Genomic DNA, 25,029 nt, shown 5'->3' on the forward strand with positions numbered 1-25,029 from the left:
GTCTGATTCTGGAAAAGCTGGGTGAGCTCATTGTGTACTAGGCCACTATTTTTTTCCCCAGAACTGCCCCCCAATTTTTAAATGTGTAAAATATGAGCATGTCCTTGTCCAAAATGAGGAAGGGTTTATGTAAACCTCACCCAAAACTGGGCATAGCCGCTGTTTTGGGGGGGCATTCATGGGTGCAAAGACTTAACCCTGGGATGCAGCGTTTAATTACGGTCATTGGTGGTGGTGGGGGACACATTTTTGGCTGTGAGGGGGTAGTAGGTACTCGAGTCATTTTTTTGGCTGCAGTGATGTATTATGGGTAATAGCCAATGACTAATTGGCCAACTTTAATAACCATAAAACCCGCCGTGCGCTCAGGACCCTGACCTTGCGGCCGCCATCTTTGTACACCCTCGACTTTTCCAGATATACATATAAAAGTTTACTTAATCATAATAATTGGCAAAAAAAATGAAAACATCATATTGACCTGCAAAAAAAATCCTCAGAAAAAGCAAAAAATAAATAAACAAATCTCCTCACAAGGAGAAACAAGCAGGAGCCGCTCAGATTCCTCTTCTGGGTGATAATGATATCCCCTGGTCACGTGGGCCTCACTGGGTGAGGCGGGGCAAAGAATTTATAATGATGATTGACGTTAGAGTCGGCCAATCCGCACGCTCACCTGCCTACGTCACGCTCGGCCGGGCTCACCTGGCTCTGGAGTCAGAGCGAAGCGTGCGAGGAGCCGGACGGGTGTGTGCGACTCTGCTGGGGCCGGTGCGGGCGCGGTACCGTACACATGGGGGCACACAAGTCACCCTTCCCGGGCTGGAGCCCCGGGGCTGTGCTGTGCGCTTTACAGGTAAGTTATTACCCCTCAGTAACGGTGGGCGCGGTGGGAGCGGCCTCTGACACGTTGTGGGGGAGAGAGCGGTCGGACGGAGGATCAATCGCTTTTAGATTAAATGTGCGGATTTTTATTTAACCCTTTAATTGTAAGATTTTTTTTTTTTAAATTATGAAGTTTTTACTTTTAGTTTCACACTAATTTTATTAATTGGGGTCATCTTTGTATATTCTTAATATTTGTGTAGTATTAATAATAATTCCCTACAAATCCTAATGGGGATATCAACATAGATGACCCCAGAAAAAAAAAAAAAAATTTATATATATATATATATATATATAATCCAAATCTCTGTAGGATATTGAAAAATCCTTATGTATCCAATAAATTACTCTAATGCCTTAAAAAGAAAAAAAACAACTTATTAAATCATTTCTGCCCAACATTTTCCTTCTTCAGGGGTGGGAGTTTAATGTAATATTGTGCCTGGCAGTGTAACTGGTCATGGAATCTGTTCTTGGTCCACATGGAGCGGGTGGAGAAGTCTCTGGGGACACCATCTATTAACAAAAGTATAATATGCAACATATATGCCCAGCTTCTCTTGTTTTCTAACTCTTCTGTGTGCTGAGATGTCTGCACACATTGTATGGAAAACCTCACCTGCATTTCTTAGAAAAAAAAATCTAAAAAAATAATAATAATAAATAAAATAAATAAAATATACAAATAAATAAAATATTTAATATATATATATATATATATATATATATATATATATATATATATATATAATTTTTTTTTTTTTTTTTTTGTTCTGAATTCCTGTGAGTTCACCGGCCACGACAAGGCTGTAGCTTCCTCTGCAGATATAATTTCTTGCATTCCTGTCTCCATCCATAGGTGCTGACCTTTGTGACCGCCAGCTCTCTGGCCTGCCAGCCTGGCTTTTCTTCCAATGAGTATATCATTGCTGTGGACCGCAGGGAGCTGAAGAAGGATAGAAAGCTTGGCACAGGTATGGCATAGCCCCCTGTTCACCCCTCTCTCAGCCTTCTGTGTGGGTATGATCCCGCCCTCCTGTCCTTCCCAATTTGATACCACTAAAGCCCTGGGAACTGCTTCTTGCACAAGGTACCTGGCAGGGTTATGGTTAATGAAGGGTGGTATGATGGCTGAGAGCAGCTTCTCTACAATGTTGCAATGTGTTAACACCTTCCTTGCTGTACTGGTGGTTTCGGTCACCTTGCCTGTGCTCCTATAGGATCACTTCTCCTTACTGTTGGATTCTGTTTTCCTATCTTATTTATTTTCCCCTCTCATTGTATGGACATTCATTTGATTATTGATCGCTATCCTCCAGTGCACAGATGCACATGTGTCCTGTCTTCAATAGGTTTTTAATTATTTCCTTCCATGTGTCCAAGTACTGAGGTCAGAACACAAGATCATGACCTGGTTGTTTCTGTTCTTGGTGTGCTACGGTGCACTTCTTTATAGTATGCAGCGGTGATATAGTCTGATGAAAGTTGCACTTTACCTCTTCTGTAATAGGCGATTTTTATTTATTTTTTTTAAATATTGAAGCAATGCATTGTGGGTTTTCTCTTCTTTTTGACTCTAAGGCACCACAACCTGCCTGGATCACACCCATCCCCCTCCCCACCTCCATGCATACCATGGCTCAGGTTACCTGCCAGGTCTTTCTTTTCCTCTCCTTCCTTTATAAACAGATGTTTTGTCACCTAGTTTCTGTTGTGTCTTATTTCCCAGCCTGATACATTATATCCCGCTGCATCTTGCAGGTTGTGACATCCGGGTTTCAGGTTCTGCTGTGTTTTACTATAAATAATATGGGATTCCTGAGGGTCTTAGCCGCATTCCTGCAGCATGAGCGAGGGTCAGGTTAGGAGTCTCTGGCCTTGTGAGCTGTTTGCACAGGTCTTATCTTATCATTGTTTGGGAATGTAATATAATTTATTTCTTCTGGCAGCCAGTATTTTACTTGGGACTGGCTCCTGCATACAATGGGCAATCCTTCAAATGTTTACAATGTAGCAAATCTGGTGCATGGTATCACAAAAGTAAATGTAGCACCTTTCATTTAAGCCCTAGCAATCTGCTGACCTCCAATATACCAAGTGTGCACGTGTTCAGCTGGGACAGTGGCGTAAGCGTCGCCTATAACATGACGCACCCAATCCTTCTCTGCTTGTTAGAGCCCCCATACACATTAGATATTTTTTTTTTTTTACTATATTGTTTATAAACTACTTTAATTGAAAGCTCAACCAATGCAATCCCTCGCCGGATGATTATTTTAGCACTAAAATATTTTGCAAGCTGATGGGTAAGTCCCTCTGGGTCTAAAGCTATGAAGGAGCATAGTTTCTGTGCTAGTCCAAGAAAAGACCAACAATTGGAGACTTAATAGCGGTCTACAAATATCTGAATGGCTGTCAGTGTAGAGGGATCATCATTATTCTCATTTGCACATGGGAACACGAGAAGCATTGGGATGAAGCTGAATGGGAGAAGAGATTAGATATTAGAAAACTTTTTGACAGTGAGGGTGATCAATGAGTGGAACAGGCTGTCACGAGAGGTGGTGAGTTCTCCTTCAATTGAAGTCATCAAACAAAGGCTGGATGGACATCTGTCTGAGATGGTTTAGTGACTCCAGCATTGAACAGAGGGTTGGACTAGATGACCCTGGAGGTCCCTTCCAATTCTTCTATATAGCCAATACAGACTAAAGTGTTTGATCATCGTTGTTAAGCAATAAACTAATTTCTAATATATATGACCACCTTTCCCTGCCAATCAAGGCTTGTTCATCTGAGAGGTTCTGCAACCTGTGCCTCTAGAGGCTTTGGCAAGATTATGTATTTACTTGGGTGCTGTGGGTTACAAAACGCTTGTGGTTAGCTCGACAATAACAAATGATTGACGGTTCATTCTTGACCAAATGCTGGCAATGAAACCCTAGTTCAGGGTGCCACTTTAGAGTAAGTCATCATAATGGCACTGTCACCTTTTAAGCACTGTTTCCTTGCCACTCTGGGTTCAAGTCCCACCAAGTATATCTGCAAGGAGTTTGTTTTCTCCCGGGTTTCCTCCCACGCTACCGACATGCTGATGGGGAATCTAGATTGAGCCCCAATGGGGACAGTGATGTCGTTAAAGAGTTGGAACATGATGGGGCTACATAAGCAATGCATAATGTGACAACCAGTAGAGATGGAGTAAGTTTTTTTGTTTTCTCTACTGATCTATTAGGTTGTCCAGCAGCTGAATAGTTTGGCGTTTTTTAGCTGATGGCTGCTCTAGTGCAATCCAGAATCCTCAACAGATTCCAAATTAATCAGTGGACTCTATGGACTCTTCTACTGACATCTATAGGACAGGGATGCAAAACTATGGCATGCAATTCTTATGTGCAGTCTTGGGGAAAATACTACAAAAGTTGTCATGTAGCCCCCAAACCTTGAAAAGCTAAAGAATTTCTAATCGTCTCCTCCTTGGCTCTGCATCTTGTTACTAGAACAGAGGAGCACTAAATCCATGTGAATGGTTATGACCTTTTTGAAGTGGTAATTGGGATAGTTCCAGGCAATCTCCAGGGTGCCATTGTCCAGGTTCCTGATAGGTCTTGTTCCCATCCCCCTCTCTCCATGGGTGCTGGCCATCCTCCTCCTGGTGGTGGTCATTACCCTGTCCTGTGAGATGTCCCTTTGTGCCCATGTTTGTAGAGGGCTAGTTAACTTTTTATACATCTTCCTGTAACTGAAACTCAAGTGAAACTCCATATATTTTTTTTTCTAGTACCTGACTCTTCTCTGGGTATTAACAAAAGGATTATTGTTCTTCTTGCCCAGGTGCCTGAGGATTTCAGTGTAACAAACGCCTGCTGAACCCATAAGCTGCAGGTCCTAAACTGAAACTTATCCTGCTTTTGTCACTTTCTCATAGAACTGTTTGCAAAAGGGTAACGCCACCAAAGGATACGTTGCGTTATTTTTTTCTTTATTATAATTTTTTCTTTATCGCACCAACTCAACAACACGCTCAGGTCTTCAAAAGGTGACAATCTTGCAATTTTAGGTTATATCAGTGCTTCCCCCCCCCCCCCCCTAAATACAAATGTGTGTGGACACCTCTTGTGGGGTCTCGTCTACTTTGGGATCAAAAGGAAGTTTGGATGTTAAAGTTCCAGGGTCCAGATTCTTTACCATTGGGGGGGGGGGTTGCGGTCCACCTCCCATGTTTGTCTGACTGGTTTAATGTGTACTGGTGCTTTAACATGTAGCAGCCTAATCATTCCCTCCATGATTATGTTTGGGGGGCCTTCTGCTGACCAATGACCACCCAAAAAAAACCCCTCAGCCATGTTTAATGTGTATATGAACTGTGTGACAGGTGATCAATGAATGTTTGTTTGAATGACTTATGTCTGTTCTCCTTGCTGCAAACTGCCCCCACCCACTATCACAGATGAGTCTGTGGAAAACTCATAAAGGCTACGTTCACATTAGCGTTGCGTCGGAGGCAGCCGCGGTGACGCATTTGTCATGCGCCCCTATATTTAACATGGGGGGGCGCATGGACATGCGTTGCTCTTGCGTTTTGTGACGCATGCGTCCCTATGGCACAACTGTCAGGGCGCAGAGGACGCTGCATGATGCAGTTTTTTCCATGAAAAAAATGAACGCATGCGTCACAAAATGCTGTGTTGTAAATGCGTTCACATTTGCGTTGTGCGTTGCGTCGCCAACGCTGCACCGCACAGCGCTAATGTGAACATAGCCTAATAGTGCTTATCTTTACACTATGACCTGCATCCAAATTAGTATTGTCTGGGTATTTCAAGGTTATTTTGTCAAGGACTGTAGACATGAAGATCAGGTTGGGCGATTCTTATCTATGGACTGTTTGTCTGATGTGGTCATAAATGGTGACTGGTCATGGGTGACCAAAAACCAGACAGGATAAAATCTGCTTATCTGATCACGGGTGGCCTGTATAAGGTCTAGTTTAGGACAGTTGCACAACTCTGCCATTATGGTTGACGGTAATCATGGACACCATTTCACCACCTCGATATGGTTGTCTAGATCTATCTGTAATTTTGCATAATGACATTGGGTTTTCTTAAAAGACATTGACTTATGGTCCTTGGGCTAAATTTAGACGTTCTAATAAACGCTGAGCACAGACCAATAACGGGCCCGCCTGATCCTAACTCTCCGGCATTGGATGCCCTTTTTGAGCCTGAGTTTGGGTCAAGGACTTGTGGTCCATACAGAACCATGTTTATCATATGTCTGAATTCTGTCTTGTTTGTGGACTTTAATAACCTTTTTAAATGCTCTTTATTACAAGTTTTTTGACATGGTCATTCGACACGAGGCCTGAACTCCTGGGAGGTGTAGATTGTGCCTCCCCAGCCTTTGCACCGCTATATATAGGGGCTTCCACTCCGCTATTATTATTGGGTCTATGGCTGTAGCTGTACCAGCGTTTTGTGCAGTTGTTTCTATTTCCTGAATTGATCTGCAGATATGATGCATGGTTAATGGCATGTTGTGGTTGTATACTCGTCTGCGTCCATCATCTAAGTGCTCCACGCAGGTCCTGAGGTCTCGTAATGGGCCTTTAACGCCGCTTCTAATCTGATACAAACTTCTTATGTTTTGATTGGTCAGCAGAAATAATAATAATCGCTGCTATGTGATAAGTTTATCACCTGCTCCGTCTCCTGCCCTATTACGGTCTTTTTCTTGCCTGTTTTGTTTCATCTTTGTGTTGGTGGAGCAGCGAGAACACCCCCTCCTCCTCCTCATCCTCCTCCTCCCTAAGGCTTCACCTGTTCAAACACGCACCTCCTCCCCTGGAGGAAGCGCCATATCGGGTATCTGTAGTTACCGTACTATTCGTGCAGCTGGGTGATCTGTCTGTACTGTGTGCAATGAGGGATCCATGTTTACAACTATCTGCGTGCATTTATGTAATAATTTTTTATTTATTACCTGGAATAGGTTGAGTGGGAGTAATCTGTAGTTGGGCATCTAAACTTTTTTTTGTTAAAACCTGAAAGCTGGTGGCATAAGTTAAAGCTATAGTTCGCAACTAGGGTCCCTCCAGCTTCACAAACTACAACTCCCAGCATGCTCCGCTCGAATTTAGTTTTGCAGATTCCCTTGTATGCTTGCTGTTTCCTGCATGGGTGCACTTTTTTGTATTTTTTGCATTGTTCTTAATAAATTTCTTGCTGCATGTCCTCATCCAATGTTAATAAAGGGGTCATGTTCCACGGCTGCCGTTTGCTTAATCCCAATGGTTGGCACTGCTGCATTGCAACACTGGGGTCCTAGGTTGAGATCCCACCAAGGCTAACATCTGCAAGAAGTATGTTCTCCCCTGTGTTTGCGCGGGTTCCCTCCAACACTCCAGAGACATTGTTGGGGAATTTAGAGTAACTCTGTCCCCATTGGGGCACAATATCGTCTATAAAGCGCTCTAGAAGTATAAATGTCATTACTTGTCCTCCCCAGGTCCAGCACTGCTGTTCGTGGTGTCAAATACTGCCTGCAGCGCTGCTGTCATTTCCACTACAGTCAATTGGCGAGCTTGGCGGTTCTGCCCAACTAGATGGCACAAGAGGCTCTTGTGGACATGACATCATCTCTGAGACCAGGAACTGGACCTGGTGAAGATGAATGAAGTAAAGTTTGTTTCTTCAAACAAATTTTTAGGATATGTTGTGGTCCAGTTTGCAGAGATCCGTAAACGTCTGGAGAACAAGGGTCCTATTTGTTTTGGCATTTCCATAGAGAATGGTAGGGACAATGCACCTTTACCCCCATGGAGAACATGGCACTCCAATCATCATAACTGGTTGTTCAACTTTTTTTTTCCTAAGATCTTTGTCACAACTGTAAATTTAATCTTTTGTGGCCTTAGTTGAAAACAAACCGGCTTGCGCTTCTGCAACATCTTGGGTTTGATATTCAATTGCTTTAAACTGAACTTGCCAAGCCCCCAGCTTCCAAAAAAATCTCTACCCACTTTTGCTGACATGGGTGGTCCTTAAACTACATTCGTTACTTCCTTGCAGACAGGTTGACTTTTAGCATTATGCATGGCTGTCCTTATCAGATCACCTCCAGCTTGTGTAGGATGTGTATTTGGGGAAATTAACTTGCAATTTCCTTCTATAAATGGATATGTTCGGATTACTGAATATTGATTGCACCCTCTCAATCTTGGGTAGCTTTTTTTTTTTTTTGTGAAGCAATGTGGTAATTGACCATACATCTGCTGCGTCACTTGTCAGGATTTATTTTGTTTTGTGCTGCGGCGTTAATCCTAATGTGTTTAGACAGTTGGCCTACGTCCTCTACAAACAATCATTTGGGTCTCATTATAGCTAGTAAACACCCCCCCCCCCCCCCCCGCTCTACAGAAACTAAGGAGCTCAGGTCTGACAGGCGATGGAAAACAGCCGACATGTTGGATCTCGCTATGGGATGGCAATTACTGCAGAGATGAAGGTGGGCGCTGGATCCAGGGAGGAATTTATTGGTTTAAATAGATGGAATTTATGTCGCCACATTGCCAGGTACAGAAAAATAATGCTGCAGTAAAATCACTACTTATTTTTTGGAAATTGGCTACTTTTTTTTGTCCTGTGCGTATTAATACCAATCAATACTGACCTCGGAGCGTAGTTATTAATGGAAAGGGCTCGTGAACAGTTTACCTTAAGGGGCCCCACACCATAAAAGTCCACCAGCATGTAAACGAGCTACTAATTCATATGTATGCAATTGATTTTAGAGGTTCCTATCATTGATCACTTGCATACCTTCATGTTTGGAAGATTACTGTATGATGAAATTTTAACTATGTCATTAATATTCCCTAATTTTCTCTACAAGCATTGGAAGCAAAAAAAACAAGTCGCCAGCAAGGAAACGCAGACTAAACCTCAACTTGTTGGGACTTTGTAATGGGTATCATGTGCGGAAAAGAACATCTTTCCTGTATTCATTACCAAAACGTTCTTGGTTCACATCTTAAATCCGTGCAGTCATATGATGAGATGAATCTGACAAACATACAGCAGGCATGAGGCTAGATTACAGAATAGGTCATGCACTAACAAAGAGGAAGCGCTGTAGTCATGCACAATGTATCACAACCTCCTCCAAGTGTATTTTCCTCTTTTCAATGTAAAAGGAAGTGTAGAAGCTCCATTCTGTCTAAGAACTTTTGCGGAGGTGGTCCTGACTGCCTTGTAAGACCCAGTATGTGTTTTTGGGCTCCTGTTATCAGCCAAGTCAACTTTTGGTCATACATTCTTGCCTTCTCCAAATCAGTTCTTTAAACGAACCTTTAGCCATCCTCCTTTTCAGTTTTTGATGCTTACTTATCCTTAAGTGTAGAAATTGCTGAGTGCATCCCCATCCCGTAACCATGCATGCCAGGGTGGGTGATGTTGGGCTACCATGCATCTATTGCAGGCTCTCTTGGTCATCCTTGTTGGTCTTGAAGTACAGTTCATCCTTTGAGACTATGGGCTGACCCCTGTCTGTAACTTTGAGCGGTTTGGTGAAAGCTTTACAATTAGTGTCTCCTTCTAAAGGTCCCGGAGGTTAATTACCAGCGGTTTATATATGAGCTGGAGGAAAGTGTTGCTTTGCCGAGGGCCTTGCTTGGCTCGGGTGCTTTGAAAGGAGCTTTCTGCGGAGACCTTCTAATCTGTAACCTGGGGAATCGTTGCACAGTAACGAGCAGCGAATTAACCTTGACGTGGCGATTGAGTGTTTACAGGAAGCGTTATCTAATGACCTTGTCTGATTTTGTTAGCAAAATGCACAAATATGGGATTTAATGATGCCGCTCGGTGTACGAGAACATCTTAAGTGGCCTCCTATAATTACAGAAGGAAATTCCCAACATGATGCATGTTGCTGTGAATTGGGTTTTGCAAGCAATATGGATTTGATCTGTTGGTGCTAGTTTCCAAAACAAAAAATTATCGTTTCCTATGAAACGGTGATTTCCAAGCCCTAAATTTGAAATGAAGTGACGCTCCGTCCCAGTCTTAATCATCCAAAATACAGGCACTGAAGGGTGAGGGTGGCATCGGACTTTTTTTTGGCGTTCTTTGCACCCGGTACTCATCTGAATGTGACCTCCTCCAGTTTCTGCAGATTACATGCGCTCCTTTGTAATAGTTAACTGATGACCTGAAAGATGCATTGTAGCATAACCCAAACACATTCCTTTCCATGCAGGCAGAGCTTCCTTGTACAATGGCTTCTTACCCTGCTATCCTCAAGTTCAGCTAAATAAGCTGCTCGCTTGCTGAAGCTGGCAAGTTATATCGGAGGCCTGAAATATGTTTTTTTTTTTTTTTCTTTTGACTAAATTGGCACAAATGTAAAGTCATGGTTTAAAGATGTTGATTTTGAAGGACAAACCAGACCCCTTTGCTGCCAGCGAGCCCCCTTCACACAGAGCAGTGATGACATGGTAGCACTGCAAAAGCTGTGCTGTATAGTACACCATCTGAAAATGATCCTGGACTGGGAGTGTTTCTTAAGATCGGTGACCACTTAGACTACGAAGTACGTTAAAGGGAAGGCCAAAGAATCTGAGAGATGCGGGTCCATCTATCAAACAGATCACGTTCCATGCAACTCAATGGAAGCGGTGACCGTGCCCATGTGGTTCACCAATAATCTGAGATTTCCAAAACTTGCTGCGTGGACTTAAGGTGCCCCCTACCATCAGTGTTATGGGGAGTCCAGAAACAATTGAATCGGCTAACTAGTACACACTTGTCAGTGGTTGGGATCTCAGGACCTGGACTCCCAACGATCTGCAGGGAATTTTAAGGCCTATTGTTCTGGACAGCCCCTTTTATCTGATATAATAAATGCCTTTTCAGATCTGGACTTGCTGTTTGCCATGATTAAAGCTGAAAGGTTGACATGAGTCTCTTCCCGTAACTGTATTTATGGCTACAAAGATGTTGACATCTCTGCATAACCCCTATATTATGTCATGGAACTAATGGAAAAATTGAAAAGCTCTCGAGCCAATGTAGAAGCAGGTTTATGAATATTTAACACATTTCTATCCTTAACCATCTGTGGGTTTTCTTTTATCCATTTACCAGCCCTGGAGGTCTGTGAGTTACCCGTGTACTTGGTATCTTGGTATATTAAGCGGCCGCTCATGTCCTGGTCTGCAAGCGCTAAAGATGACTTGCTAATGTTTGGGTTAAGTTTAGATATGATTGCTCACAACTGGTTCTCTCAGCTTGGACACTACAGTATCCATTTCATCTACATTCTTGATTTTTGGAATCCATCTGTAAATTCTTTTTCCACGATTTTCCCTTGCAATGGTCTTGCAACCATAAATGACCAACTCCAAGAAGAAAGGTGGTAGTACTTCTCCCACTTCCATCTCATATTTGATTGTGCTGTATGGAGATGATCTTCTTGGTAGTCCTCACGTTGGAACGCCCTCCTAGTGGACTTCTTCCTAATGTCTCCTGGATCAAGACTTGGCATATAATCCATCCACAACTATTGGCTAACACTTCATATCCCAGTCTTTGGTCCAGACTCTGCTGGAGAAGGATGTGCTAAATTAGTGAGACATGCGTCACAATGCACCTCGGTCATGGACTGGAGTAGATTTCTGGTATAATTTAGGCTGTTGTTGTGGCATAAATGTGTAGTGGATCTGTGGACTTCTCCCTACCTTAAATCCTCCTTCCCCCATTCTCCACCTGTTTATAACATCTACCCAATTTTTATAAATGTGGTGAAGCTGGCAAACTCCCAAAAAGTAGGGAAAAAAACTCAAAAATGATTAGTGATGCAAGAATGTGCTCGGGTAAGATGTTATCTGAGCATGTTCAGGTGCTAACTGAGTCTTTGGCGTGCTGGAAAAATGTTTTTAGTCCCCGCGGGAGACATGCGGGGACTTGAACAAAAAGTATCTTCAGAGTGCTCCAATGCTATTGGCACTTGAGCATGGTTAGATAACAAACTCTTAAGCGTATGTATGATACAATCAACTAAATTCCCTTTTGGCACGCTGCTGAAGCACATGACTTGTGCACTTGGTCTGCCATGTTCCTGGTGGGATGTTTTTGCAAACAATCTGATGTTCTGGTGGATTGCAATATTTTGGGCATGTTTGAGAAATCTTGAGACTTAATTATACAGTGACTTAAAGAAGCACTCCTCCAAGATTTTTTCTTTTTTTCTTTTCTCCCCTTTCCTTGCAGTCCTTATATAGCACTGTATTTGCAATTGCTCACTTTCCTTTTCTACCCAGTTAATTATTCTGTTTTACATTGTCTGACATCACTTGATTAAAAAAAAAAAGACTGGCTGAATCCTAAGCTCTGTGTAAAACTAGGAGGTCAACTTTCCGTGCATGCTAAATCACTGCAAAAGTTCTTGGCAGGGGAAGATCACAGCTGGGTCAGGAGGTTTATGATAAAAAGCAGGGACAAGAGACTGTTTCCATATAAAGGCAGAGAAAAGAGGAGAATTATCTGGTTAGAAAGACAAAATGAGCAATTGTAAGTACACAGTTCTATGTAACATGACTGCAATAAATTGAGGATAAAAAAAAAAAACCTTGGGTTTTTTAAATTCCAAACACTAACTTTAGTAGTATTGTCCTCCCCATTTTTCCCTGACAAATGTCATAGAAGAAAAGCAAACCTTCGCACAGTGCTTTCCTGATCGGACAATGTGAATCCAGGTTAATATGCCTATTAATTGACTGCCAATCTGCAAATTGATCAGTGATCACTCAGCTCTGCAGCCGCTGGTATAAATCCTTCCATCTTCTGTTTCCTGGCTGCCACATGTGTACTTAATCTGATGAAACTAGACCTGTCAGCAGGATGTGACTTCGTCCTCTCAATGAAGTGTGATGTGGATGGCCTTCCACCCACTGCTCAGCCTAGGACAGGACTGCAAGGTTTGTTATACTTTATAGGGTCCTGGGAACTGTGGGGGAGGAGACCAGTGATACTTGTCTTGAACTGGTCATCGGTGAGTAATGGAGGACTTTTACTGCAACTAGAAACCTACAATGTTACAGTAATAGTGGGAGAGGTTTTCTCAGGAAACTCATTCTTGGCCCAAAACGCACTCCATTCACTAGTTTTGGGACTTGTCAGCAGTTGTCTTGACTCTTTAGATACCTTCCTGACTCTTGGCATACTATCCTGGGCTATGTTAAGCACAGCCGTCCCTTCGTTCTGTAAACTTTGTAGTGTACTAGTGGCCATCCTGGGTCTTGGAGTTTTCTTAATAACTTGAAATTTTAAACAGCTGATGTTGGAACCCTCCTTAAGGGGTCAACCACTGCCCCCCCCCCCCTTTTTACACTTCTGATTTGGCCTTTTGCCAGAGGTCATCCACCTGTTTAGTGTTTAGATATTAAAATGCTATAAATGCTGACACCTGGCAAGTATCCAATGCACAAGTCAAATCAGTAGCCCCTGTACCCTAATATTCGGGAGCATCTGTAATTTTTTTTTTTCATATAATATATACTAATTCTTGTTCTGACACTTCTGGTGTTTAGGAGGCTGGACAAAGTGTTTTAATAAAAAAAAATAAAATAAAACTCTCTACTTGTGAATGAAGGGGCAGAGCTGTGGTTCTGTAACACTGGGCACTAGTTATGTCACTGCTGATCCATTCATTTTGGAGGAAGATGTAGGATAAAACCCCTCATTGTTGGCCTGCTTGCGCAGTACTCGGCCTCTGTCACATGTCTGCCTGCAGGGAAGCAGTCAGCAGATCTAGCCTGGTAATCTGGAAAGTCTTAAATAACTGCATGATAACTTCTCTACATCACACTCAGGACAGTAGATTGGACTCTATTCTCCAATTGAATCTATTGGGTATTACTAGTAATGGAAAAAAATATAGAAGTATTTTAAGAGATGCTCTGCAATGCTCCTCTACGTCTGAGTGCTATTGTTCCCTGGCATCTATTTAATCAGCAGGGTAGTGGATAAAGATATTGTTAGAAAGATATTGTTTCCCGGCCATCCATGATTGCATGCTGTGATGCCTCCAGTGCTGTGGTGTTCTGCAAGCGTCCATGTAATGTGTAGAACACTTATCCTGACTCTCTCCCCCTTGATGTATGTCATTTTTAGGTTTCAACATGCCCGATCCCCCTTTTTTTTGGGTTTTACTCCCCACATTTTTGAACACATGCACTCTCAGCTAAAGCTTGCCAGACACCTGGCCTATAAAGGGATGGGGCATATCTGCATTGAGCATGTCCGATCTTCCTTCAACCTACAATCCCCTTCCACATAAGACTGCAGGTTTGGCCTCTCAGACATTAATGCTTTCAGATCTTACTGAGAACATTGGAGACGTTCTGGGTGATGAGCTCAATGAGTTAAATCCTCCTCGGTCTCCTCTGATCTTGTGCTTTGTGCAGAATGAACTCTGTGTTCACACTTCAAAGTCATCGCTGTGAGGTCACTTTCTTATCAGGCATCAAACTATCATTTCTTTTTCTTTTTTTTTTTTCTCCCTCCCCTCCTTTCTTCATGGTGATGGGTGGACTGGAAACGTTCAAACCAGATTTCTTCAGACTCAAGTTGAATAGTTTGAGCTGTTGTCTTCCATTTTACACAAAATCCTAATAGTCAGATGTAAAAGCTTTATTTAAACCCTGGCTTTAGTCTAGTTTAACACTCGGTTGAGATTGATTTGGAGACTGTTTTTATTAAGTCGTCTTCCATTTTTTATTTCTCCTATTTTAATTCCTAGTTGCTGATCAAAGTGTCAACTAAAATGACCATGTTAAGGACCCCATCAAACTGCAGAACATCTTCATCCTATCTTCAATAATGAGCAATTTGGTCCCCTTCTCATGTACAGCACCATGGAATCAACGGTGCTATATAAATAGTGGAATTTGGGGGTGAAATCATAATCTGTAACTGAGAAGCTTTTTACATCTATAGGCCATGTTTAGAATTTGTGAGTGGAACAAGTATAAAAGAAACGCGTCGGAACTTCTGTATTTATCATCCACTCATGATATTGGCTTCCAAATACTGACCGTGTGAACATGGCCTTAAACTGATAAATGTGCGATGACCTAATGAGTCAACTACTGCATTCACTGGAGCAGAACTTATTACTTTTTACTCTTCTCCAAATTGCAGTAAAATGTGCAAATCTTCTAGTCTGGACCTGGCTGAGCCCCGTCCTGTGCAAATCTTCTAGTCTGGACCTGGCTGAGCCCCGTCCTGTGTAAATCTAGTCTGGACCTGGCTGAACCCCGTCCTAGCCTAGATGGCTTCCGAGTATGATGCATTTTCCTGTCACCGGCTCATTACTCGGGGAACGGGTCTGATTGATGATGGCCTGAGGGGTCCTATGTGCCATTCACAGTAGTGGCAGTCTTTCATGGCCTGCCTGCATGTCCTCTGCATAGTCTGCTCATCCCCCGACTGTCACTTATGCTTCAGAAGATCAGATTTACCATGGAGTCTGAAGGATCATAAATGCCCCTGAAGGGGAAATGCCTGTTGGGCCCGCACTGTATCGCATGCTGTAGTTAAAGTTCATGTCTGTACTGGCCTGGAACATGCGACAATTTTGCATCCAAAAGCAAAATTTTCATTCCTTTAAAATGTGGTGGGACAGGTTTTGACTACACCCTGACGGACTACTCTCTGGTCATGGAGATAAACACTTTCTAGTCCCGATGAGTCCAGTACTTGTGCATTGGACTACAACTCCCAGCATCCACAGAACTTTCTTGATTAGAATTTGAGCGGATTTGACGCCCCTGTCCTATGTTTGTAGTGCAAACGGCTTACTCCCTTCAGTCATGCAAATATGCCTGGGGCCATTGCACCCCTCCATAGGCTTTTAATAGGATCCACAATGAATCACTTTCAGGATGTTTTTGGGCGAGGGGGATGACTCGGTGAGGTAGAAAATCCTGCTCTGCTTCCTGGGGCCCATCTCTGATCTGCTGTTCACAGCCCCTTGACGAGCAGATTAGCGCTATGGGTATATAAGGGTGCCTCTTTAAATGGGTGACCCCTGCCTGAGCTTTTATCATATTGTCTCCTGCTCAGTTATGCATGCCATAAATGCAGTTTGGGGACCACCGCCATGGTTCTTGCACATGTATCCCTAAAACACAAACTTGTGATTAGTTTATCCAGTCTCCGCCACCTCCATTACTCACTTGATGCAGTTTTATGGGGCGGCTGCTTTGCGCTTTGTCACCTATAAAGATTTGTTCACAGAAGCTACAGACTAAACAAAGGCTCGCTTCCTGCCTAGCAAAGCCAGCGTGTTGGCCAATATATAGCATCTGTGCTGTGCCCCATCGCAGCACTGGAGTAACCTTCATTCTTGACTGTGGGGTTGACCCCCAGTATAGGGCAATGTCAATCTCATAACCTCCCCAATGTAGATGGTGTCAAGGAAATTAATGCCGAACCCAGTTTCTCTTGATGCCTCCAGAGGTGTCCGGTCACTGCTTCCTCCCTTGCCTGGGTTCAGTGCACATTCGCGCGTGCATGTTGGGTTGGAAGGAATTGGTTCTTATATAGCAACTTTTCTCTTATTTTCCAGTAAAGTTTGTGGACTGCACTGCTCGTAAACATGGTAAATTTGATGTCGGAGATGCCCGGTTCTTGGTGCGCGCAGATGGAGAACTAATTGCTAAACGACTAGTAAAGCTTCAAAGCCAGGACCTCAAGTTTCTCATCAAGACATGGGATGGTCATGGAAAGAAATACTCCGCAGCAGTCGTTATCAAAAGGTTGCAGCGGCATAAGGAGGTGAGCGTAGTGGCTGGTGTGATTCTGTACTGGGATTCCTTCTATAATCTCTAACCTATTAATCTAATTTTTAATTTTTTTAGAAATCTCACCGCAACAGCAAACTACCAGTACTGACTTTCCCCGAGGAACATACTGGCCTAAAGAGAAGGAAAAGGGATTGGGTCATTCCACCCATCCATCTGTCTGAGAATGACAGGGGTCCTTTTCCCAAAAAACTAGTACAGGTAAGGACACCTCACCATGTTCCAAGCTTTAGTCCCTGAGCTGTGCTGCCCTGCTACTTTTTATTTTATTTTTTTTTTAAACTGAGTCCATGTTTGAGGATTGTTTCATATATGCAATATATTGTGCTCCAGAGCTGCACTCCCTATTCTGCTGCTCATTGTATAAATGCATCGATCTTGATTCGACAGAAAACAATTGTGAATGCAGCTCTGGAGTATTAGGGTACATGCACTCATGACTGTTGGGTTTGCAAATGGAAAATCTGCAAGTTACACTGCCAAGAAACTTCAATGGTTTAAATTTTTTTTTTTTTGTTTGTTTGTTTTTGGTTCTCTACTTGTAGATTAAATCCAACAAGGTTACAAAGATTTACTACAGCATTACCGGACAGGGTGCCGATACCCCACCGGAAGGAGTATTCATTATTGAGAAGGAGACTGGATGGCTGTTGGTGACGCAACCTTTGGACCGTGAAAAATTGTCAACATATGTTGTAAGTATTTGGACTTGGCCGACTGCTTATCATTTGGGATGCTTACGTGGTAATCACAAAAAAAAATAAACAGTCCAAATTATGACCAATGAGCCTTATAAGTCACACAGGTGAGATACTGCTGAGCCTACTAGTTCGGTGAAAATAGTTGGGATTGGATGGTCCAACAATTAAAAGGTGGAATAGAACATGACGACGATTAACTGGAAACTGTAAAAGACTGCAACCTACTGGAATCTAAGATCTCACAAGATGCCTCAAGAATAGCTATAAGCAACTCAAGTCACTGGACGTTGTCTTCAAAGCAAGGAACATTTCACTGCGGACACACGGCTGGTACATAGTGAGGACTATTCTGTAGTAACATGCGGATGAGAAAGCTGGACGATAAAGAAACAAGACAGAAGATGAATCAACGCCTTTGAAATGTGAGGCTGGAGAAGGATGTTCACAACCATGGATGGCAAGAAGAAAAAAAAGCCAGACGTCACTCGAAGCAAGGATCCCCAAGTTACAACTTGCCTAGTTTGCTAGAGTAGAAGGAACAATCTGTAAAGACCAGCAACCTGATGGCTTGATGCTATTAAGATAATTGCGGAGAAGAGGCTGTTGGGCCTATCTAGGCTTCTTAAAGATCATAAATCCATCAAGTTGCCAAAGCTCACGATCGTGCCAAAGGCCAATAAATGGCCCATTTCCAGCAGTCATACCTTCCCTGCTGATGCAGAGAACAGGTCTCAAATGCCCTGTAAGAATAGCGTAGGGGCCATGCATGTCTCATTCCATGCCTTCCACTTCCATAGAATGGATGGATTGATTTGCATTTGTGTGCACATCTGTACTCCAATGGTGCGTGTGAACATCTGTTCAATTTGCCATTTATTCTTTGGGATTGGCAGTCAAAGATGAACCAGGGTGGCGTGGGTGGGCACTGCTAAACTCACAGTATTTCAGAGCCCTATTACTCAAAATCAGTGGAATCAGATCTCCACCGTTGCACAAGTTTTTAGGTTTCACCTGCCCAGTTCTTTCCAACTAGCAAGAAGCAACTGCCTGAGGGGTTTGACAGTGACTAGTTCCTCCTTCACCACTAAAATAAACATGCCCGATCAGTATACGCTCCAGGTTACTTAACTAGCTTTATTTCCGACACAGCTCAAGTCTCACGCGGTGTCAGCGAATGGCCAGTCTGTGGAGGAACCCATGGACATCATCATCGAGGTTATTGATCAGAATGACAACAGACCTGTGTTTACAGAACAAGTTTTCAGAGGATCTGTGAAAGAAGGCGTTCCACCAGGTGAGGCGGATTTCTTTATATTTTATATATTTATTTTTTTTAATTTTAACAAAATTAACTGGCAATAAATATCCTTCCGTAGGAACGCCCGTAATGAACGTCACTGCAACAGATGACGATGACCCCCAAACGGCAAACGCCATTCTGGGTTATTCCATATTGAAGCAGGAGCCTGAGGACCCGTCAGCTGGACTTTTCACTATCAACAGTGAGACCGGTGTCATCAGTGTGATTGGGACCGGACTGGACCGAGAGGTGGGCTTCGTTTCCTTCGCATACTGTTATAATTGACACCATTTGTTAACTGGCTAACCCCCCATTCCTTTTCTGTAACCCCAGAAAATCCCCGAGTATACACTGACTGTACAGGTGGCCGACATGGAGGGCACAGGTCTGTCTTCCACTGCAAAAGCCGTTATCAAAGTCTTGGATGCCAACGATAACGCCCCAATTTTCGATCCTTTGACTGTAAGTTTTTATTAACTTAACCCTTTTTTTTTTTTTTTTTTTTAAGAGATAAGCATGAAACAAAGACACTTAACCCTTGACCTCATTCTTTTGATATATGGGGCAACCAGAGGGTTGCTCCGGGCACCATTACGCTCCTGCCCCTGAGCTGTGCACCCATTTTACAATGTGCTACAGAAATCTTTGTCTGGATGGTTGGGGGTTGTAAAGATTTTCTCAAACTACGCGAAAGCCAAATTTACGCATTCATGTTTTATGATCAGAACTCTGCCCGCTGTGCCATGGTTCTTCTGGCTCGAATTAAACAGCCTCCTAAGCGCATATACGAGGCTCTCGGGTTCAGGAGAACCACGGCCAGTCCATGCCTCGGGCAGTGAAACTAATGATTGCATCCATTAAACTGGGGGCTACTAATCTCATCTTAAACAAATGCGTTGTCCTTTAATTCATGGTGCAAAGAAACCCACAATTTTCACCAACAAATCAGTGTTTCTTGGCCTGCAGATCTTGCTGCATGCTCTACCAGTGTTGGAAAAGGATCAATGTTCCAATTTTTAGTTTCCAGATAAAATTAATCCAGCAGCTTTCTCCCCCATAAAACACATGCATGCTCAGGCAATCTGAGAGTACATATGTAGGAACTGGTTAAAGAAAAGCCTTAAGAGGTTCTGTTCACTTCAATAGGGGCAGTACTGGTAACCTTCTATATGTTCTGTACAGTACCAGGCCCTTGTGCCAGAAAATGAAGTCGGGTTTGAAGTGAAGCGGTTGTCGGTAACGGACGATGACGAAATGTATTCTCCCGCGTGGCGCGCTGTTTACAAGATCAAGGGCAACGAAGGTGGATTTTTCTCCATTGCTACAGACAAAGACACAAACGAAGGCATCCTGACTACAGCCAAGGTTGGTGCCCGCGCTCCCGTACAGGAGGTTTTTATGATAAGGCTAATTAAGAGGAATGTAACCCAAAACAGTGAATGTTTGGTGTTTAGATTTTTTTTTCCATACAGATGAAATTAAACAGTAGCCGTCTGTGTCCTCTGACTCCCACCTGACTATCCAGCGCCCGTGACCTTGCAGTCTGATCCCGGCTGATGTTTATTAAAACAAAAAAATAAAACACGCTGTCCAGTTCTGTTAAAAATCCTGCCCCCTGGTGGCCGAGATGTGTAACTGCTTGTATAGAACACAAGCTGCTCTTTCAGAGTCCTTAGCTGATTGCATTATGTGATCATCTGTCCGGCAGCATGAAGAGCGGACTGCTGTCATTCAATACTTCCATTCACTCAAGAAGATGATTTTTTTTTTTGCTCTAATCCATTCCGGTATCTCTCCAGATAATGTAATCTTCCGATGTAATTGCATTATGGAACTTTATTAGTGTTGTGGTCACACTTAAAATTACTCGTCCCTAATTTTTTTTTTTTTTAATCAAGGTCCTTGAGGTGGCATTAAAATGAGCTTACTGGATGGTGCCTTGCTTAAAAAAACGCTCCACTCTTGTTCCTGATGCAGAAGTGAGCAGCTCCAGACAAATCTGTTCAGTAGTCAATACACAATAGCCCAAAGTTGTCTGAATCCTCCAATTTGAGCAGCACATTGCAGCTATGTAATGTGTATGAGGACCTCCTAGTCTTTGCCCCACCAATGTTGGGGCAGAAGGAAAAAACGGGCATGTCAAATTTCAATGCTCAGTCCTGGCCCCTTCATGCATCACTCCCCATTGAATGCACCTTTATGGACAGATTCCCGGTAAACCTTCTACAATATGGCCTCTTCTATTTTGGAAGAGGGTAGTGCCTTATACAGTGTCCTCTTCTGAAGACCATGCATTGTCCAGCTTTCTCCTGACAAAGCACCTGAACTGCTAGGTATGTCCACAGACTAGCACATAGTGATGGCAGTCTGGTAATATGATGGTGTTTAGGGCAGGGTAAGGTAACATTCCTCCATTGACTTATGACGATTGTACAAGAGTTGCTCTTCCTCGACCTATGGAGCCGTCCAGTTGTTGGGTTTTCTTTCCTAACCCGTCTCGTCTTCTTATTTTTCTTCCCCCGAAGGGTCTGGATTTTGAGACCAGGAAGCAGTTTGTGCTGCAGATCACGGTGGAGAATGAAGAACGCTTTTCCGTCACTCTGCCGACCTCAACTGCTACAGTGACTGTGAACGTGGAGGACGTGAATGAGGCGCCATTCTTCGTCCCTCAGGTCAGCTTGGCCGAGGTGTCAGAGGACTTGCAACGTGGGCAGAAGATCACTGCTCTGGTGGCCCAGGATCCCGACAAGCAGCAGAACCAAAAGCTTCGGTAGGTCAGACTGGGGGGTAGCTGCTGACTTGGTGGGTAGAAGGTATTGGCAGTCTTGACCTCCTGTAATTAGAATAATTGATCTCATACTGGTTAAATCTTGCAATGCAGGTACAGAATCGGTAATGACCCTGCTCGGTGGGTCACTGTAAATGAGGAAACCGGCATTGTTACCGGAAACGGCAACCTGGATAGAGAGTCGGAATTCGTCAAGAACAACAATTACACGATCATTGTGATGGTGATTGATGACGGTAAATGGAATTTTTGTCGGCCTCTGTTAACACTAAGGTCATGATTTGAACTTTTTTTTTTTTTATTATAAACAAATATTGTTTGCTTTTACAGGGATTCCATTTGCTACTGGCACCGGTACCCTTGTTCTGCAAGTACTGGATGTCAATGATAACGGTCCTGTCCCCAGTCCTCGCTCTTTCACCATATGCAACCGCAACCCAGAGCCGTACGAGTTCATGGTGACCGATGCTGACTTGCCGCCAAACACCTACCCGTATGAGGTGGAGCTCACTCATGGCACCGACATGACCTGGACAGCTGAGATGAGGGGAACAGGTAAGTGGGAATGTAATACAGGTGATTGGCATCCATATTCCACATAGAATATCTGCACCTAACGAGATCACCACAAGGTATTATGGGTGCAGGAAAGTGCTCATACACACAAGCTGTCAGCCAAACCCAGATTTTGGCACAACCGTTGTTCTTGGAGTGTTTGGCTAATGGCTGACGTGTATGGTCACATTAAGAATACAACCTATACAAGTGGGATGTTTATTTTGATGGGATTTTTTTTTTCAGATATTTTGTTAATCCAGCCCAAAGAAGAGCTGAAGGTTGGAGATTACAATCTGTACGTCCGCTTGTATGACGCTCAGAGGCGAGCCCAAGTCACGGTCGTCAATGCTACAGTGTGTAACTGTGAAGGCAGCAGTATCTCGTGTCAAGATAAGATTGTTGCTGGTTTTAATCTGCCGATCATACTGGTCATTCTGGGATCTGTTTTGGCCCTTCTAAGTAAGTTGTTCTGGCTGACACGATTGCCTTTTCTTTAATAAAAAAAAAAATTAAATTGTTTTAATAACCATCTTAATTCTAAGGTGCCAAATTCAGAAATATAAAATGTATATGCACTGATAAAAACCATCAACCAGTGCAATGTGTAAAGACCCGGAAACCCTTCCCATTCTATACCCTACAATTGGAGTTGCTCATTATGTTGGTGTCTTCTGCTATGCTGGTTCCTCATCCCATCCTGGCTGCTTAGGTGGCTTCATGAATGTCTTAATTTCTTGCCTACAGTTCTCATCCTACTGCTGTTGCTGTTCTTGAGGAGGAAGAAGGTGGTAAAGGAACCTCTACTGCTTCCTGAGGATGAGACGAGGGACAATATCTTCTATTATGGTGAAGAGGGAGGAGGAGAGGAAGATCAGGTGAGACCAAAATTAAGTAATGTATTGTCTGCCCTGTACTCTGGCTCCTTTGCAGAGTAAAGTGACCGGTTTTTACATTATTTTAAGGATTATGATCTGAGTCAGCTCCACCGTGGACTAGACGCACGGCCTGATGTTATGAGGAATGATGTGGTCCCTACCCTGATGCCTGCTCCACAGTACAGACCCCGTCCCTCAAACCCCGATGAAATTGGAAACTTCATTGATGAGGTATGTTGAGGTGTGAAAAGTCAAATGGGTAATGAGGCTAAAAAAAATCCTAAGAACATTAAAGTCTGGTCGACTGGATAGGGTTAAATTGCCTAGTTGTCATTTTCCAGTGAGTGGACATTAGTGAGCTTCCATAGCTACTTATACGGGAAGCTGCTTAATGGATTCTCCAGCTCATTAAAAGCAGAAATTACTTCTAAACAAGCTGACGGAACATTCCCGGCCTAATGTTCTGGAGGACTCTGCTCTTCTATTGTTAGAATATCTGCTGCCGTGATGCAAACTTGACTGACTCCTTCTATTTTCTCTTAAAGAACCTCCACGCGGCTGACAACGACCCCACCGCTCCGCCCTACGACTCCCTCCTCGTGTTTGACTACGAAGGTAGCGGTTCGGAAGCACCTTCTCTTAGTTCCATAAACTCTTCCAGTTCGGGTGCCGATCAGGATTACGACTGTCTCCACGAATGGGGTCCTCGTTTCCGGAAACTAGCAGATATGTACGGAGGAGATGAAGACTAGTTTGTAGGCGCGGGACTTGTACTGGAACTTCTACCACATCACCTTAAACTCTGTTCCATCCAACTTTTTTTTCAATTTTTCAGACCAAACTGAAGACTCTAATCTTTGTCTAGTTGTACCTCGAACCACTACTCGCATGTTTTGTTTTTTATCATGGCTTTCATGCTTGACAATCTTATGACACAAACTTTTTCTTTAAAGAGCTGAAAAGCCAAAATCCAGTGCCTGAAACTATGCTTATAAACTAGAACATGCCAAAAAAAAGGCTGTTGTGCCTTCCTCTAGAAGCTATGGATGATGCAGTACTCAGTCATGTTTGCTTTGTTGTTTGTTTTTTTTAGTGGGGTTTTTTTTTTTGCTTCTTAGCATCGACAAGTCTTTATAAAAAATGTATATATTTCAATAACCTTCACTTCCTGGATGGGGACCAATGATGCATGACTCTGGGATGATAGTGCAAAAACTTTCCATCAATACTCAGGCTTGGTGCCGACCATGCTCTAAGGTTCTACGGTAGGAGACCAAATCATCTTATGGCATCATGAGATCATGCTAAAACATTTTTGGCATAGGTCACCAGCCCCCCGCCTCCTTACTCGGTGCACATGGCTTTTTTTGGAGCAGAAACTCCAAATCTGAAAACTCCACAAATTTTGTTTTTCTTCCCTGAAAACTCCCACCTCTACATATTTTTATTAATTTTTTTTTTGCCCAAACCTTCTCTGCCATTGTCTTTCTACAGTAAAGTTCTAACCCCCTTTTGGGGGTTTTGTTTCTAATTCACAATTTGGGGTATTGCTGCAGGTTTTTATATTGGCTATTTTTTTTTCCAGTTTCGTCAACTATTTATAGGAATAAATCGTTTGTTTTTTTTTTTTTTTTTCTAACTTGTGTTTTAAACTTGCAAGAAAAGATTTGATGTAAAATGCCCAAATACATTTTATTAAACGTTTATGTGTTTTTTTTTTTATTGAGCTCTCAAACTATATTTTAAAATTACAGTGTAAAAGAAAAATTTGATTATTTAATGAGGTTCTATTTTTTTTTTTTTTTTTTTTTTATTTCTTCCTATATGGTAAAAATGAGGTGAAGGCCATCAGTGAGTAGAGAATATCTAGGACGTGGGTCTGTTCACTTCATACCCTAGTAATAAAATCTAACCAACCCCCCAAAAAAAATCATAAGGAGCAGGCTAGGCACACAGCGACTCCCCATAGAAGAATGATAACTAGTGATGAGCAAACGTGCTCTGATAAGGTGTTATCTGCACATGCTTGGGTACTAAGGGTCTTCAGCATGCTC

The 25,029-nt window shown here is 42.9% G+C and overlaps 1 protein-coding gene across 1 annotated transcript; it reads left to right on the top strand.

Moving 5' to 3' along the window:
* The first annotated feature begins 701 nt into the window (after window positions 1-701).
* LOC138648996 (EP-cadherin-like) lies at window positions 702-24,679 on the top strand. The gene is made up of 16 exons (XM_069739036.1): window positions 702-856; window positions 1,748-1,862; window positions 16,519-16,727; window positions 16,811-16,954; window positions 17,299-17,448; window positions 18,604-18,748; window positions 18,831-19,003; window positions 19,088-19,216; window positions 19,937-20,119; window positions 21,280-21,524; window positions 21,636-21,778; window positions 21,873-22,097; window positions 22,344-22,559; window positions 22,845-22,975; window positions 23,063-23,206; window positions 23,521-24,679. The coding sequence occupies exons 1-16, from the start codon at window positions 794-796 to the stop codon at window positions 23,725-23,727; spliced, it is 2,622 nt and encodes an 873-aa protein (XP_069595137.1). The 5' UTR covers window positions 702-793; the 3' UTR covers window positions 23,728-24,679.
* Window positions 24,680-25,029: the final 350 nt, after the last annotated feature.

This window comes from Ranitomeya imitator, chromosome 9, assembly GCF_032444005.1.
Source record: "Ranitomeya imitator isolate aRanImi1 chromosome 9, aRanImi1.pri, whole genome shotgun sequence".
Classification (NCBI taxonomy): Eukaryota; Metazoa; Chordata; class Amphibia; order Anura; family Dendrobatidae; genus Ranitomeya; species Ranitomeya imitator.